The 16079-nt window shown below is 30.9% G+C and overlaps 1 protein-coding gene across 1 annotated transcript; it reads left to right on the top strand.

The window, feature by feature from the left end:
- The first annotated feature begins 1208 nt into the window (after positions 1-1208).
- LOC148274484 (epithelial serine protease-like) lies at positions 1209-14842 on the top strand. Its single transcript, XM_088237073.1, has 7 exons — positions 1209-1279; positions 5404-5446; positions 8813-8963; positions 10700-10857; positions 11396-11494; positions 12664-12815; positions 14631-14842. Exons 1-7 carry the CDS (start codon positions 1226-1228, stop codon positions 14802-14804), a joined length of 831 nt encoding a protein of 276 aa, XP_088093199.1. The 5' UTR covers positions 1209-1225; the 3' UTR covers positions 14805-14842.
- Positions 14843-16079: the final 1237 nt, after the last annotated feature.

Below are 16079 nucleotides of genomic sequence, written 5' to 3'. Positions count from 1 at the left end.
ATTATTGCGTCCTTAATCATTATCCAAAACACTTAATCAGGATGAATTGACCAAACCGTATTCGTTTTTTTCCGTTTTATAAACAGTTTTGACGTTTTATCATCAGTGTAGCTATTATATGAAGCAAACATTAGTAGCATGTAAAAAATAAAAATCCTCAAAGTAACCACTCTCTAAGGGGTAGAGAAGATTCAAAATACCAACCCTGGTTGGCTGGACATACGACACATATTTCAGAAAAGTAAATCGTTCTGTCTGCTTTACTAGGCATAATGCGTTCTGGTCTTAGACGTTTATTCATGTCTTAATAGGGAAATAACACATACTCCGAATAGCGATAAAAATATATGAAATGGATATAGAATAATTAATCGTGTTTTTAAGATCAAAATGGATATTGTAGAGAAATGTTTAAATACGTAACATTTTTTTTTTTTTAAATATGTCACTAGAAAAACGCGACATGTTCGGCATTGATAATTGTGACGTCAAGATTCGTAACGATGTTCCATAACAATTTAAAGGTTTAGAAACAAAGTTAAAAATTAACATGAAACGTGACGTATTTAGGGGCGTGGCCAATGCAATGACAGTTTTTGCGGGAATTCAAAATTACAAATTTAAAAATATTTTTGTTGCTACTAATAAGTTACAAACAATTTTTTTTTACTCAACGGTATTTCGTTATTACTTAAAAAAATATTTTTAAAATTTAATATTTCCCTATTACAATATATGACACAGAAAAACGCTTAGAAGTTAGCAGACAACACGACGACAAAGAAGCCATCAGGTTGTTTGTGGACACCATATCCAAGGAATGTGTAGTAGGTAGTAGGTGTATCATAAATGTTTGAAATGAAGTATTGAGAAAACCAATATATTAATATTCGTTCTTCTTCTTTTCCGCTGCTAAGTGGAGCATGTGGACATCACCAGAGGCCTTTGGGAGACCTTATTGCCACCTACCAATCTCGCCTCTTCTCTTGTCAATCCCGCATTCCTAATCTATTCAGTTAGTTTAAAAGTTGAGCTATTTAATTATATTTATAATGAAGTATTTGATATAGCTATTCGATTAGTAAGTATTAAAAAAAATATTGATTATATTAAATGTGAAACCTAGTACCTGAAATAAATATAATCAGTAGTAACGATAGCTTATCTCTTATAAATACAAGTAAATAATTGATTTTTGAATTATTGTGTAAAAAAATCGACAAGGATGAAGACGGTTGGGTTGGTCAGTGTACTGATAGCTGTATTTGGCTGTATTCAGGTAACATTAAAAAAAATTAGATTGTGTTGTTTTCTTTATAATTTTATACTATGCTTATGTATATTTAATATAAAATTTAGGAGTACAAATGGATGAACATCTCTGATGGTGAGCTCATACTAATGAATTAAGCCGCAAAATATTTTTCAGTCTACACTCATTCTTACCCATTAATATTAAATGCACCCTTGTACAAGCATTACTACCACCCATTATAGATTACGCTGATGTTTCCATGACTGATTTAAGCTGTGAGCAACTCGATAAACTTGAACGACTTCAGAATACATGCATATGGAACATTTTTGGTCTAAGGAAATATAACCACATTTCTGATTATCGTAGGCAACTGAAATGGCTCAAAATTAGACAGCGGAGAGACTATCACTCCCTCTCACTTTTGTTCAATGTACTTCATAGTCCTAACGTTCCTATATACCTGCGTGAAAAATTTCAACGCTTATCAGTTCATGGTTTACCTCTTCGTTCTAATTCTCAAGGCACTCTCCACAATTCCATCCACAATTCCTCTGTCTTCTCTTACTCATATTATGTCTATGCGGCTCGACTGTGGAATCATCTCCCATCCACCATCAAAGATGTTACTACATTATCTCTGTTTAAATTCTGCAGAAACATCTCCTTTCTCTTCCTTAATCTCTCCTCATATCCTTTTTTCTCTTTTTTCCTTTTTCCCGTTGAGTAATAGTTTCGATTTAAGGTAATTAATAAACAAATACGTTTATTTCTATTTTTAAATACGAGCTCGTATCTTTAGCTTTTTAATGTTTTTTTTCTTTTAATATGTTCTGTAACTTGAATTATAAAAATAAAACTTTTATTTTATTGGTTATTTTTAAGAAATTGCCATTTGGCAATAAGCCCGCGAATGCACCAATAAAATTATATACAAAAAGTTAAATAAATAAATATATTTTGTTTTGTTTTTTTTTTCTTTGTTTTTTTTATTTATATTTTTCCACCTAAACAGGCCAGGAGGCCCAATTACAGTGGTGAATTATAATACAGAACACCCAGGGTTAAGAAAAATCACATTTAAATTTTTGGGTTCTCACCGGGAATCGAACCCGGAGCCTTCCGAGCGTGACTCAAGCATCTTAACCACTACACCACGGAGGTCGCCGTAGTAGTTTTGTAGTATTATGCTACTTGTAGGTATTTTATCAATTTTTATTGACGTATCTTAAACTTGTATCTTAAATTCGACAAAAGATTAAAACTAATATAACATTTTAATAATTTTATTAGGTACTAAAAAACTTATTTTTTGCACTGTAGAGCTTAATATCTTTGTGGGTGTTTATTAAATGTTCCTTTTACGAGCAAAAATATTACTGCCTCTTCAAAAAATGTAATAGAAAGCAAATGAATAAAAAAAGTCTTGGGTCTAATGGAAACACATTTTTAGGTTAGTTTAAAAATAAATGTAATAATGATACTCGTATATCAAAATGATGAATCAATTTGAAGCGTTACATAAATACCTTATTTAAAAAATAATCTGTGAAATGACTAATTATTGTTTTGGAATCCGTATTATGATAAGATTAACTGTTTCTATGAAGGTATGGATATGATTCTTTACGTGGCTTACTTAAACGCTTGAAAATATTTTTTAAATTTGTATCCTTCTTATACCAGGGATGGTATTCTGAACGCAAAAGCGCGCGCAGAGAACGCATTTTTGATGCGTATTTGCGTACTAGATACACGTTAACAGAGCTATCTCTTCGCGCGTTTTACCTTTCAGAATACCAGCCCAGTTAGTTTAATCGATAACGTTTTGAGTATGTCCAAATGTTGGTAGACAGGTTGGATTTTTTTCCTTGGGAGTTATTTATATCAAGCGTTGCCCAGTAGGTAAAATAGTTCAGCCGGATGAATCTCACCCACATAATAAAGGTTTTAGCACTTTTACTTTACAAAAGTCAACAGATGAAAGAGTTGAGGAAATGTGGATGTCTAAACATATGCAGAATGTTGATACTTACACAGTGTGTAAAGTGGCCACTCAAACCAGCCAATGACAGGTCAAAAGCCATGTAAATGCTTAGACATCTATATTACGTTCTCAAAAATGTTTTCCCTCTCGGTTGCAACAAATTGAATATTAGAAGGAATAAAAAAATTTTAAAAAACATATTAATATATCAAAACAGAGATGAAGAACATCTATATTCCTTCAATTCTTTCAACTGCCTATGTGTGTGAAGTTAAAGAGCTGAAACCTTTATTTATGCGGGTGAGATTCAGCGGGTGAGAATGTTACACAGTGTGTAAAAAAGTGGCCACTTAGACCAGCCAATGACAGGTCATAAGCCCTAGACTTCTATGTTACCGTCTCTAAAAAGTACTTCATCTCTGTTGTAATATGTTAATATTAACAGCTCCCCAGGGAGTTGAATCCAGTCCTTGACTACAAAAATTTTGACAAACTCAAAATATTGTTGATAAAACATATAGCTTCAAAAGGTTTGGGTATGTAGAACGAGTGGATTACGAAAGAATGGCAAAACAGATATATATGACAAGAAATAACGGTAACGTAGTACAAGGCCGATCAAGGAAGACGTGGCATGTTCAGATAAACCAAAATCTTAAGTCTGGTCATGTCAAAATCAGACAAAACCGAAGGGCATGTATGACAAGATATATGAATATGGAAGAAGCTATAAATGTTTAGTAGGATAGACGTGTGTGGCGGTCCAACCTCTTTATATAAAATTTATATTTATATTAGGAGAAAAATACAAACGGTGGAAATGATTTATAATAAATGGTAATTATTTATTTGTTTTTCTGAAAATAAAGTTAAAATAAAACATTATTGTGGTTAGTCAAATATAATGGTAAGCTGTGCATAATCGCTTCTATACACGGTTTTCCCCTGATTGATGAATATATATTTTTTTAAAAGCAGGTGGAACCGAAGGGCATATATGACAATATATATGAATGTGAAAGGAGCAAGGAATGTATGCCAGGATAGACGTGTGTGGCGGTTCATCCTCTCTGACTACCTCTACAGGGAAATGGCGTGATGGTAGTATAAGTAGCAGTATCATGTATTGATGATATATAATATGACCACATTTCTGATTATCGTAGGCAACTGAAATGGCTCAAAATTAGACAGCGGAGAGACTATCACTCCCTCTTACTTCGGTTCAATGTACTTCATAGTCCTAACGCTCCTATATACCTGTGTGAAAAATTTCAACGCTTATCAGTTCATGGTTTACCTCTTCGTTCTCATTCTCAAGGCACTCTCTTAATACCCATACACAATTCCTCTTTCTTCTCTAACTCATATAGTGTCCATGCGGCTCGACTGTGGAATCATCTCCCATCCACCATCAAAGATGTTACTACATTATCTCTGTTTAAATCACGTCTGAAGAAACATCTCCTTTCTCTTCCTTAATCTCTCCTCCTTTCCTTTTTCCTCTTTCCTCTTTTTTCCTTTTTCCCATTGAGTAATAGTTTCGATTTAAGGTAATTTATAAACAAATACGTTTATTTCTATTTTTATATATCTTTAAATTTTTATTCTTTTTTTTTCTATTGAATATGTTCTGTAACTTGAATAATAAAAATAAAACTTTTATTTTATTGGTTGGTTGGAAGAAATTGCCATTTGGCAATAAGCCCGCCAATGTACAAATAACATTATGTACAAAAAGTTAAATAAATAAAAATAAATAAATAAATGATAGCGCTAGTAATTTTGCAATGAGAAAACACATAACATATTTAACATGTTTACATTAAAGTTACGTATGAAACCGTATATAATTTTAGTTTATTTACCCCAAAATCTGGGTTTAGGTAGCATAAAAATTAAAGGTGTATTCAAGAAAAGAAATATTTGCGTTCGTATGATTAACTCAATTATTAAATTTGAGGGCCACTTTCAACGAGTTGTAAATAACTCACTACTAGAAAAGGGTAATAAAGTTGGGGTAGAGTGGAGTTCGAACCACGTACCTTTGATCCGCGAGTCCGAAACACTAGCCACAGGACCACAACCCGATGTTCTTAAACAAATAAATATCGTACTTAAAACAATGAATAATTTTGAAAAATTATTAAAATATTTTCAGGGCAGCCCGTTCAGTTTCCCCGAAGATGCAAGATCAGGAAGTAGTGAGTATATTTTTTTATTATTATTTATTTCTTGAAATCTACAGTCATAAACAATAATAAGGTTAACATATAATAGGTACTAAAAACTAGACAAAAATGATCTCAAACTTATAATAATAATAATAATAATGTTTGGATAATTTATATTGCGCCATTTTTGTGAAAATCACCTCAAGGGCGCTGTACAATAAATAAATATCACAACACGTCTTGCAGCTACAGAGCGCATGGACAATAAGAAATTTAGCCCCTATTTACATTTTTATTTTTAATTTTTTTATTTGACAATGAAGGTTAGAGTTTAAGTGATATTATAAAAACGAAATAAAAAGCAGATTTATAAAATTAGAATTTAGAAAACAACAAGTCTTGCAGCTACTGAGCGCATGGACGGTTGAAATTCTAGACCCCATTTACTAAATTTAGATATTTGATAGTTGATAACATTTACATAATATAATAGCTAACATCACAAAAAGTCTTGCAGCTTCAAAACGCATCGACAAATGGAATTTCAACAACATAAGAATGATTTTGAAAAGTTAATAATGAAAAAATAATTTTAAGCAACGCAATAATAAGCAAAGAACTAGTAAGTATGGCAATTAAGTGAACATGTAACAGCACAAAAAGTAAAATATAAAAAAGTAAACAAATATAGCATTATCAATATACGAAATGTGACCAAAATAAATTTATATTACACAAGAATAGAATTTGGAAAACTATAAATAAAATGTTTGTACATATTTACCATTGTAAATTTAAAATAAAATGAAAAAATACTATTGTATTTACTCATCACTACTCACCCCCGGTGACAATGCCTGCATGCTGTCGCTGATTTCCCTTTTGAATTTATTATTATTCAAATTGAAGATATCACTCGCATTGGCTCCAATAATATTATTATATAAGTTGCATATTCTATAAATGCACGAATTTTTTGCTGCATTCGTGTTTACATCGGTGCAGTAAAATAATTTGGTGTGACGGGTACGTTTAAGAGGTACATGGAAATTAATTAAACTTAGTAAATTGGGGCAGTCAGTAAAGCTATTTAAAAGCTTAAATAGAAACATTAAGTCAGCAATCTGTCATCAATTATCCAAAGAGTTTATTTTGTACTTTCGCTTCATTTTAATTATTAAATTGGTAATTATTTCTTTATGTTAGACATTTAGTTAGTTTATTTTGGACTTTTTCTATTTTATATTTGTGATTTTCATAGTATGGGGACCAGATAAAAGTTGCATGTTCAAGACTTCTGACAAATGCGAAATACAACATTTTTAGGGTATTTATATCTTTAAACAATTTAGTGACTTTGGTGACAAAACCGTATAAGTTGAATGCATCACCCGTAATAAGCCTGACATGTTCTATACAGTCGAGTTTACTATTTTAAAGAACACCGGGGTACAGTACTTATTGTATAATATAATCATGTATGTTTTTTTATTTATTTATCCATTGTGTATTTGTATAAAAGGGAGGATAATTGAAAAATCCCACAGTAGTTAAATTATATTTATCGTAATAACTAAAAAATGTTACGCCATTCTTACCCGAATTTTTTAATTTTATTTTTTATTTAAAAAGTAATTACCATACATTTGATCCTACTGGCATTATTTTAAAAAATCTAATATTTTTTTATTTACAAGTAATTTAGGAGTCATTTAGCGTTGTGTAAAACAAACTATGATTGCGAGCAATAAAAAAATCAACATTATTTTGAGTAAGTTCAAATGTTCGTAGACAGGCTGGATTTCCTCCCTAAGGTATTATTTAGATCTAAATTCGTTACAACAGAGAGGGAAAACATTTTTTAGAAGGTAATATGGAAGTCTAGGCATTTACAGGGCTTCTGAACTGTCATTGTCTGATTCAAGTGGCCACTTTACGCACTGTGTAACATTTACCATTTCGCCTATGTTAAAACATCCTCATGTCCTCAAATTTTTCGTGTGTTAACTTTTGTGAGTAAAAGAGCTGAAACCTGTTGCATCAAATTTAGATCTAGCTCTACAACTTCACTAAAATCAACAGATGGAAGAATTGAAGAAATATGGATGTTCAAACATCGGCAAAATGGTGAATGTTACACAGTGTGTTAAGTGGTCACTTGAATCAGCTAGTGTTAGTTCATAAGGTCAAAAGGCCATATTCTCCTTTCTTCCCAAAATGTTCTCCATCCGTAGGGGGGTAAAGTCCAGTCTTTCGTCTACAAACGTTTGGACAAACTCAAAATATTATAATAATTAAGTGTTATTATTTATTTATTTATTCATATTTTTCTCTTACAAACTATGATTAATAATAAAAAAGGTGACCTCACTGGGGTTACCCATGCCGAGGACACTTAACAATATATTTTTTTGAAATGTTTTTACATTAGAGAATAAACAAAGAAGACTAACTTAATAAACAGAGATAAAATATTCACAGTTTTAAAATCTATATATATATGTGCATCTATATTATTTATATTACAAAACGCTCAATGAAAATAACAAAAACCTAACATAAGCTGTGGGCGGTTGATTCAATATTGGTTTGGCGAATGAGACAATCCATTTTACTTCTACCTAGTTCCACTATCCATTTTTTTATAGCCTTTTTAAACATTTTCTCGTTACTAATTGTTTAAATAGATAGTGGAAGTAGGTTATAGATTTTAATTGAATAATACTCAAAATCCCTTTGTCCGAAAGTGGTATTAGTTTGTATTTGTTTAAGTTGTCTTTGTGTTGAGGATCTAGTGATTATATTATTTGTTTGTGATGTATTGTAGGAGTTATGTCTTTCATTTGAGTAAGAGTAGTTTTTGAATCTGTAAGTGAGTATTGTTTTAGCGTATAATTGTTTTGGTGTCATAAGTTGTGATTTGTGGAATATTTCTTCAGTAGATGTCTGTATCGGGACTCTGAGTATTATTTTAACTATGGATTTTTGTGCAACAAATACACTATTTAAAACTGTATCTCTCGCACCACCCCAACCAATTATACCGTACTCGAAAATTGATTGGCGCAGTGCAAAATAAATCTTTAAAAGTTCCTGTACATTAATTATATTTCGAATTGTTTTGAATATAAACGTTAGTCTTTTAAGTTTTTTAGTAATATTTTCAATTTGCTTTAAATAAATTCAATATTTGTATTTAACCACTCACCAACTTTTCTATGGTTTCTACCGGTTTCGAGATGCACCTGTCTCTCTGTCGTACGCCTCGAAACCGGTAGACATTAAAAAGTCGGTAAAGGATTATATACAAATACTTAATGACATTTAGTAAAATGTTTGACCACAAAGTTAATGCTTTTAATATTCATAACATTTAATTAAGTATTTTCTCATCAGGTCGTATCATCGAGGGATGGCCAGCATTCAAAAATCAGTTTCCTCATCAAGTCCACCTCCGCATGGTGACTCCTGCTGGAGGACTTAATGCCTGTGGAGGATCTTTGATCAATTCTCAATGGGTCCTTACAGCAGCTCACTGTCTCACCAAGTAAGATGACAAAAAAAAAAATTAAGAATTAAAGAAAAACAACAATAAAAAAGTAAAACATTTCAAAAATGATCATCTCCCTTACTGCATAGTCATTACATTGCATAGTCATTACCAATTGAGTTCTTGATAATAGATTGCTGTTCGGGTCTCATATAAATTCTATTGTTGAAAATGCTTACCAAATGCTGGGCCTTATTTTAAGAATTTCCAAACCTTTTGAAAAACCAAATACATTTAAAACTTTACACAACACTTTTGTACGCAGTAATTTGGAGTTTGCATCAGTTGTGTGGAGCCCACAATACATAATAAACATAGAAAGGATTAAAAATGTTCAACGAAAATTTTTTAAATACCTAGATTATAAAAACAATAAAACGCTTTGTACTTACAGCCAATCTGCCAAACAAAATGGATTTTTTACCCTTATATATAGACGCACTGTATCTTAATTATGCTATTTACATAAATTATTAAATAATAAAGTGGACTCTTTTAACCCACTCTCCAAAATAAATCTTAATGTCCCCTTTCGCGTGACAAGAAATAAGTCATTTTTCCATCTGCCAGTCTGTAGCACTAACTATGCACAACAATCTTTCATCTATCGTTCTTGCTCTAACGATAATATTTTTTTTCATCTATTGATATATTTTACATACCCCTTAATTTATTTAAAAATAAATTAAGACTTATTATCTCTGGCTGCGATACGATCCCACTTACTATTTAATGATGCGCACTCCTGAACACTTACTCCCACCCTATAATACACATAAACACACATTTACACTGACTCTCATACAAATACACATAAACACATCCTTTTGTTGTAACACAATTGAATAATATGTATGATTTTTATTTAGAAACTTTGCTGGTCTGTCTTTCAAATGTATTTAAAAAAATGTTATAACATCATTGTCGACTGTTTGTTTCTTTAACATAAATAAATATATTATCTTATATAACAAATCATCTAAATTCTTTAATTGAATTAAGGATGTAGTGCCTTATGTATAATTATTTGGGGGCAAGATGACGATTTACAAGTTGATTAAAATAGTTTTAATATATAGAGATAAATAACATTTTATGGAAAGGTATATGGAAGTCAAAGTATTTACAGGGATTATGACCCTGTCATTGGCTGGTTTAGTGACAATTTTCTTCATTCTTCCTATATTTTAATATCCACATTTCCTCGACTCTTCCATCTTTTTATTTTTGTGAAGTAAAAGAGCTGAAACCTTACTCATGTGGATGAAATTCATCTGACATACTCAAAATATTGTAAGGCATTTTATTTTGTTTTGGAATAAATAAAATCATACTTTAAATATCTAAAATGGCATGAACTTCTTTTCCTTTAGTTCTTCTATCTGTTGATCTTTGTGAAGTTTAAGAGCTGAAATCGATATTAAATTATTTAAGCGAATACATAGGTCTAGGCATTTATAGGTCTTATAACCTGTGATTGGCTGGCTTAAGTGTCTCCCAAGGGGGTTGAATCCAGTTTTTATGTACAAAAATTTAGGTAGACTCAAAGTATAGTTGATATAATCATATTATTACAGTATTGTTTTATTTTGTGTATCCAATATCAGTAAATTAGAGTTTGCTTGGATTTAAATGGTTTTTTCTATGTTATAAAATATTGATATTATACTTCAAGGCTTTGTTTCCTCCGCACTGTACATAATAAATAAATTACTAACAATTATTTATTCCAGTAAAACTGTGGTTATGGTTCGTCTTGGAGCCCTCAATGTTACTACTCCAGGATTAATTCTGGAATCCAGAAATTTCTTCGTTCATCCTGATTATAATCCCATTAACCTTAACAATGATCTTGGACTTATCAACCTGGGACGACAAGTTGAGTCGTCAGGTAAAATGTTATCTTTACTTTATGTGATCAATGATTTTTTTAAATAAAAAGGTTAATTATTAATAAAGTCGGCCTCGTGGCGTAATGGTCAGCGCGTTAGCCTACCATGCAAGAGGTCTCGGGTTCGATTCCCGACATGGTTTATATGAAATATTTATTAAAAAAGGGGTGTTTTCACACTAGAATATTTCATAGTCCCTGGACTAGTACCTGACGCGTAAGACTGATCATCTTACATTAATGTTACAAAAATGATCAAGATACGCTTCGATTGGTGTACCAGTGCAGTGCCCTATGCACCATTAGATGCGGAAAGGTAACGACGATGAATTAATTATATTTAAGACGAGAATTAACTTACTATCATTTGGTGGTTTGAGAAAATATTTTATGTACAGCGTCACATTTAATACGAATAAATATTGGGCTTTAAATAATATTCTGATGAAAATCGATTAATTGTTTGATTTAGTTGATATTTATTTCCGAAATTTTAAAATATACTTTTTAACTAATAGTACCCAAAAATTTATTTTAGACAGTATCAAGCCAATTCGTCTTCCTGGTAAAGAAACCATAAACTTAACTTTGGCTGGAGAAATATCAACAGTAAGTGGATATGGACTGACTACAAACAGTAAGATTTGCTTATATTTACTCATTTATTTTGCTACGTAATGTTTTTATTTTTATTATTATTTTTGAGGAGCGTAGAATTCATCGTTCCGGATTACAGAAAATTAGAGAGAGGACTGTATTGTTGAAGAGAAATGTTGCTCAACCTCACAAACCTACTGTTTTTGATAATAAGGAGTGGTGCTGAAACCTTGCTGGGGAAACAAGTAGTCATGTGAGTTAGCACAACATAAAGGTTGAGCTGAGGGTTTGGGTAAACGCTGCGCTGGCGGTCTGGGTTGAAGCTGAAACAGCTTGTATGTATGTAGCGGTCTGGGTACACTGGCACAGCTTGTATTTTAAGCTAGCGTGGCAGTCTAAGTAGACGCTGTCACAACTTACGTGTTGAGAAATCTGCCTGGATTGACGTTGGAACAGCGTGTATGCCAAGCTAGCGGTCTGGGTGGACTCTAACACAGCTTGTATGCTGAACGTGTGATTTAGGTGGACGCTGGGAGAGTATGGTTATAAGAATATTGCCTGTTTGGTATTAGGGATTTGACGTTTTGGCAAAGCACTCACACGCATGATACTTGTTGCGTGGAGCTACGTAAGGAAAAAAAAGTAAAACTTGAAAGAAGCATCGAAAAATATCGAATATTGGCAATAAACATATTTGAAGTTGGTCCGCTTATACTTAACATACATACATATTTTCAGAAATTATGTTTTTTACGTAGTTAATTATTTTATTTTATTTATCAATGAATGTTTTGTGATTTTTTGATAATATATTTGCTGGTAATGTTATCTTTAATTAGATAATAAATATTGATATAATCGTTATCAACAATTAAAACCAGCTTAATTGTTTCACATCAATAGAAGCTCTAGTTATCCCAAATTCCAAATATTTGTTCTTGAATTAAATAAAATAACAAATTTTACTTTTTGCGAATATTTAATTTTATAAAAATTAAAACAAACAATAATCGTAAATGTTTCGAACTGTTTAAAAATATTTGGATGGTGTGTAATTTGTAAACACGGCCAAAATTTTTTTTAAGGTTTGACCTTTTTTGCATACATTTTTGAAGAATAAGAGTAAATTTTAGTTTTAAATTAGTACTTTCAGTTTTTATCTTATGATAATATTTTGAAGTTAGGAAAAATGAACTTTTTTATTTTCAGAGGGAAATGTGTCCGAAGTTTTAAGATTTGTTAACTTGAAAATTATTGAAAACGAAAAGTGTGTTCTGGATTACGAGGGATACAATGAATCTATTATAAACTCAACCATTTGTGCAGTTGGTATTCAGAGCTTTGCTCAAAGCACGTGTAATGTAAGTTAATTAAATTTTGATTTATCAGTAGTGCTTTCGCATATTTTTATCTAACATCTCATCGCCAATATAACGGTTTATTGTTTGATGATTACCTACTTTGTGATATAACATGTTAAAAATAATAGCATATCGATGCTACAAAAGAAAAAGTTACCAAGCGACATGTAGCAATTATACGGAAGAGCCAATTAACGTTTTTTTTAATCAATGAAGAATCTCGCGTTTTATGAGATTTTATTATTAATTTAAAAAGAAAAAACTTTTTTCTTTCTCGCACCGATATTATTATTTAACATTTTATTTTAAGACCACGCATTCGAGTATATTTTACTATAAATATTCATGTTCCGGATTTCATAATATTAAAAATTAAGATGGGGAACTATTCTTTATCTTAAATAGATTGTACAATTTAAAAAGTAAATTCGCATGCTAGGAATTTAGAAAAATATAAAAGATTTAAAAATAATATTTTCAATAACAAAACCGCAAAAACGTCTACATGGCGTAGCATCAAAAAAGCTTTCATAAAAAATTTACAAATAAGGTAAGATGCAAGAAAAAGCACTTATAATGGTATATTTTTATTTAATATCTTTTTTTCTGATCAATTGAGCTTACAGCGCATGTAAAAAGAGTTTTTTTAGTTTTTTTTTTTAAGTCCTGTAAAAGTAGATTGATTTTTTGGACAAACAAAAAGATTTATTTATTTTCAGAAATTGGCAGTAACACATAAAAAGACTTTTTTTTTTTTTTTACTTTTTTTTTTTTTATTAATAAATTTCATAAAAGGTACATGTTTTTATAAAATTCTATCTGTTTCTACTTTTACACATCTAGTAAATGTTATCACTGTAACTCTCCAAAAAAGAGACCAAGTCTTGTGCTTGGAGCACTCTCCAATGTTGTAGTTGTTTATTGCACTGTTATAGTTGTTTATTGTTTATTATACGAGTGTATATAACTTTAAATACAAGTACATGAGAAAAAATTAAAATATCGGAAATATAAAGAAAAAACATAAAACAATAATACATTAATACTAATTAAAATTGAATGTAGTTTTTACACGTGTTCCAAAAATTTCTTTATATTTGCTTTAAATTAATTTATTGATATTTTATTTTTTATAGTTTTTAGGTCGATAAATACCATATTTTTCATTTTAATTTCAAGAAAAAACTTATAAATACATTAAATTAACTACAAATATGTAAAAAAAAGACTTACATTTATTCGAAAATAATGCGGATTCTAACTATTTCAACTTTCCCTATATGAGTTTCATTACCAAACTACTCGAGCCGGCGCAGAGTCAAGTTCTAACTTGTCAATATTAAACTGAATTGCAGAAAAAATTAACTATACCGTCGTTCTAATTTATCACCACAATGTTTCATCTTGTTCGTATTCATATTATAATTATCATATATTTTTTAGTTGTTCCTTAAAATGGACTCAAACGCTTTAAGGGTTAAGCATGCTTTCTTTGGCATGCATTACTAACCAACGCAACTGTTACATAATTGTCATTTTTAAAAAAAAACAAGAAAATTATTTTTTACGGAAAAGATTATGGAAGTCGATACATTTACAGGGCTTAAAATCTCTCACTGGCTCGTTAAAGTGGCTATTTTTTACAATATGTAAATTTCATGTGTTAATCTTAATAACATTCTCGATAGTAAAATACAATAGGTACTACATGTCTACGAAAAAAAAAAATTCAAACTCAAACTTTTGTTAAATTTATTGTGGTAATTTACGTAAAATGAATAATTATGACGTAACGTGCTATTTGTTTTTTTACAGGGTGATAGTGGTGGTCCATTGGTCCAGTATGATAAGCAAGGAGAACCAATCCTTATTGGAGTCGTAAGCTTTGTCAGTGATGAAGGATGCGATGCTGACAAAGCCTCAGGATACGTCAGGCCACAGTTCTTCCTTGACTGGATCAACAATAGCATTCAAAATGGTGATCAATAACATGTAACATATGATAATAAACGATTTTGCACAAAAAATGTATTTAATTTTATTTTTCAACCAATTCATTTTAAAACATCAAAAAAAGTTTTCATTATAAATATGAGGCACAAATTGTTTTGCTCTGTTAACATAGAGTAAATAAAGATCAAAAGAAGAAATTTATAGCATCTTCATTAAACAAATCGGTTGATCAGAGAAAAATAAATAAAAGTTTCAAAAAAATTTGTAAAAAAATACAAATAAATACTGGTCATCACGTTTGCCTACCAAACAAGAGGTCTTCATTTCGATTCTTGACATGGTTGATATCAAATATTTATTTGAAAGGTGTTTTTACACTATAATATTTGATAGTCCCTGAACTGGCACCTGAGGCGTAAAACTGATTATCTAACCAATGTGTACCAATACAGTGCCATATGCACCATTAGGAGCAGAAAGGAAGTGATGATGATGATGATGATGATAATGATATTAAAAAATGTTTTATTTATGTTTAAGGCAGCGCCAGCTGTTTCCAACCTGGGAGGTGCCATTTAGAAAAATAAATGAAATTGAAATTGGCGGAGAGTACCACTCTTTGTATTGCAAAGAAATGCAGGCTTTTCTACCGTTTGTAACGTCTTATTTATGCGAAACAGGCTATTCGGCACTGGCTCCAATGAAAACCAAAAATCGAGCCAGGTTAGTAGTCGATAAGGAGATACGGATGCATAAAGCATAAAGGTTAGAATCCGCTGGTATAAGGACATTTATTTTGACATAATACAATTTGTCAATTTTACTAATATTGCATAGGTACCAAACCTTGTAAAGAATAAAAAGCAAAAGGCTAAAGCACGGCTCAAAAGATTTACGATGCGAATGTGGATTCGAAAAACGAGGAAAACCAAGAAAGACATGGCATGGCCAAATCCAACAAATACTTGAAAATGGATATGTTGGAATAATCGGCGCGCGTGGATAAGAATATGTATGAATGTAGAGGAAGCGAGATGTGTATGCAAATACGGTGATATGGCATTATATCTTCTTTTCCTAGCCTTATGGGGAACCTTTATTTCATTTTTATCATACTGTACTTAAGATTAATAATTAATACTAACATTTATGGGTCAATTATATTGGAGTTACTTTTTTAAACCTAATTAAATACACAATATTATTTTTGGTATGTATATATATTTACATATTTATACACACACAATTCTGGGTTTTTTATCCCAAGGGGGAGTAGGTATATTATTATTTTATATCACTACAGAGATGGGT

Source organism: Micrasema longulum, unplaced genomic scaffold, assembly GCF_059751315.1.
Source record: "Micrasema longulum isolate JH-2025_06_02 unplaced genomic scaffold, ASM5975131v1 h1tg001642l, whole genome shotgun sequence".
NCBI lineage: Eukaryota > Metazoa > Arthropoda > Insecta > Trichoptera > Brachycentridae > Micrasema > Micrasema longulum.
The sequence above is the reverse complement of the archived record's forward strand: the minus strand, read 5'-3'. Positions and strand labels throughout refer to the sequence as shown.

Excerpts from the sequence above, each read along its gene's own strand:
- LOC148274484 (XM_088237073.1), top strand. The coding sequence starts at position 1,226 with ATGAAGACGGTTGGGTTGGTCAGTGTACTGATAGCTGTATTTGGCTGT. Across the intron at positions 1,280-5,403 it reads CTGTATTTGGCTGTATTCAG|GGCAGCCCGTTCAGTTTCCC; the intron begins GTAACATTAAAA and ends AAATATTTTCAG. Across the intron at positions 11,495-12,663 it reads ATATGGACTGACTACAAACA|AGGGAAATGTGTCCGAAGTT; the intron begins GTAAGATTTGCT and ends TTTTATTTTCAG.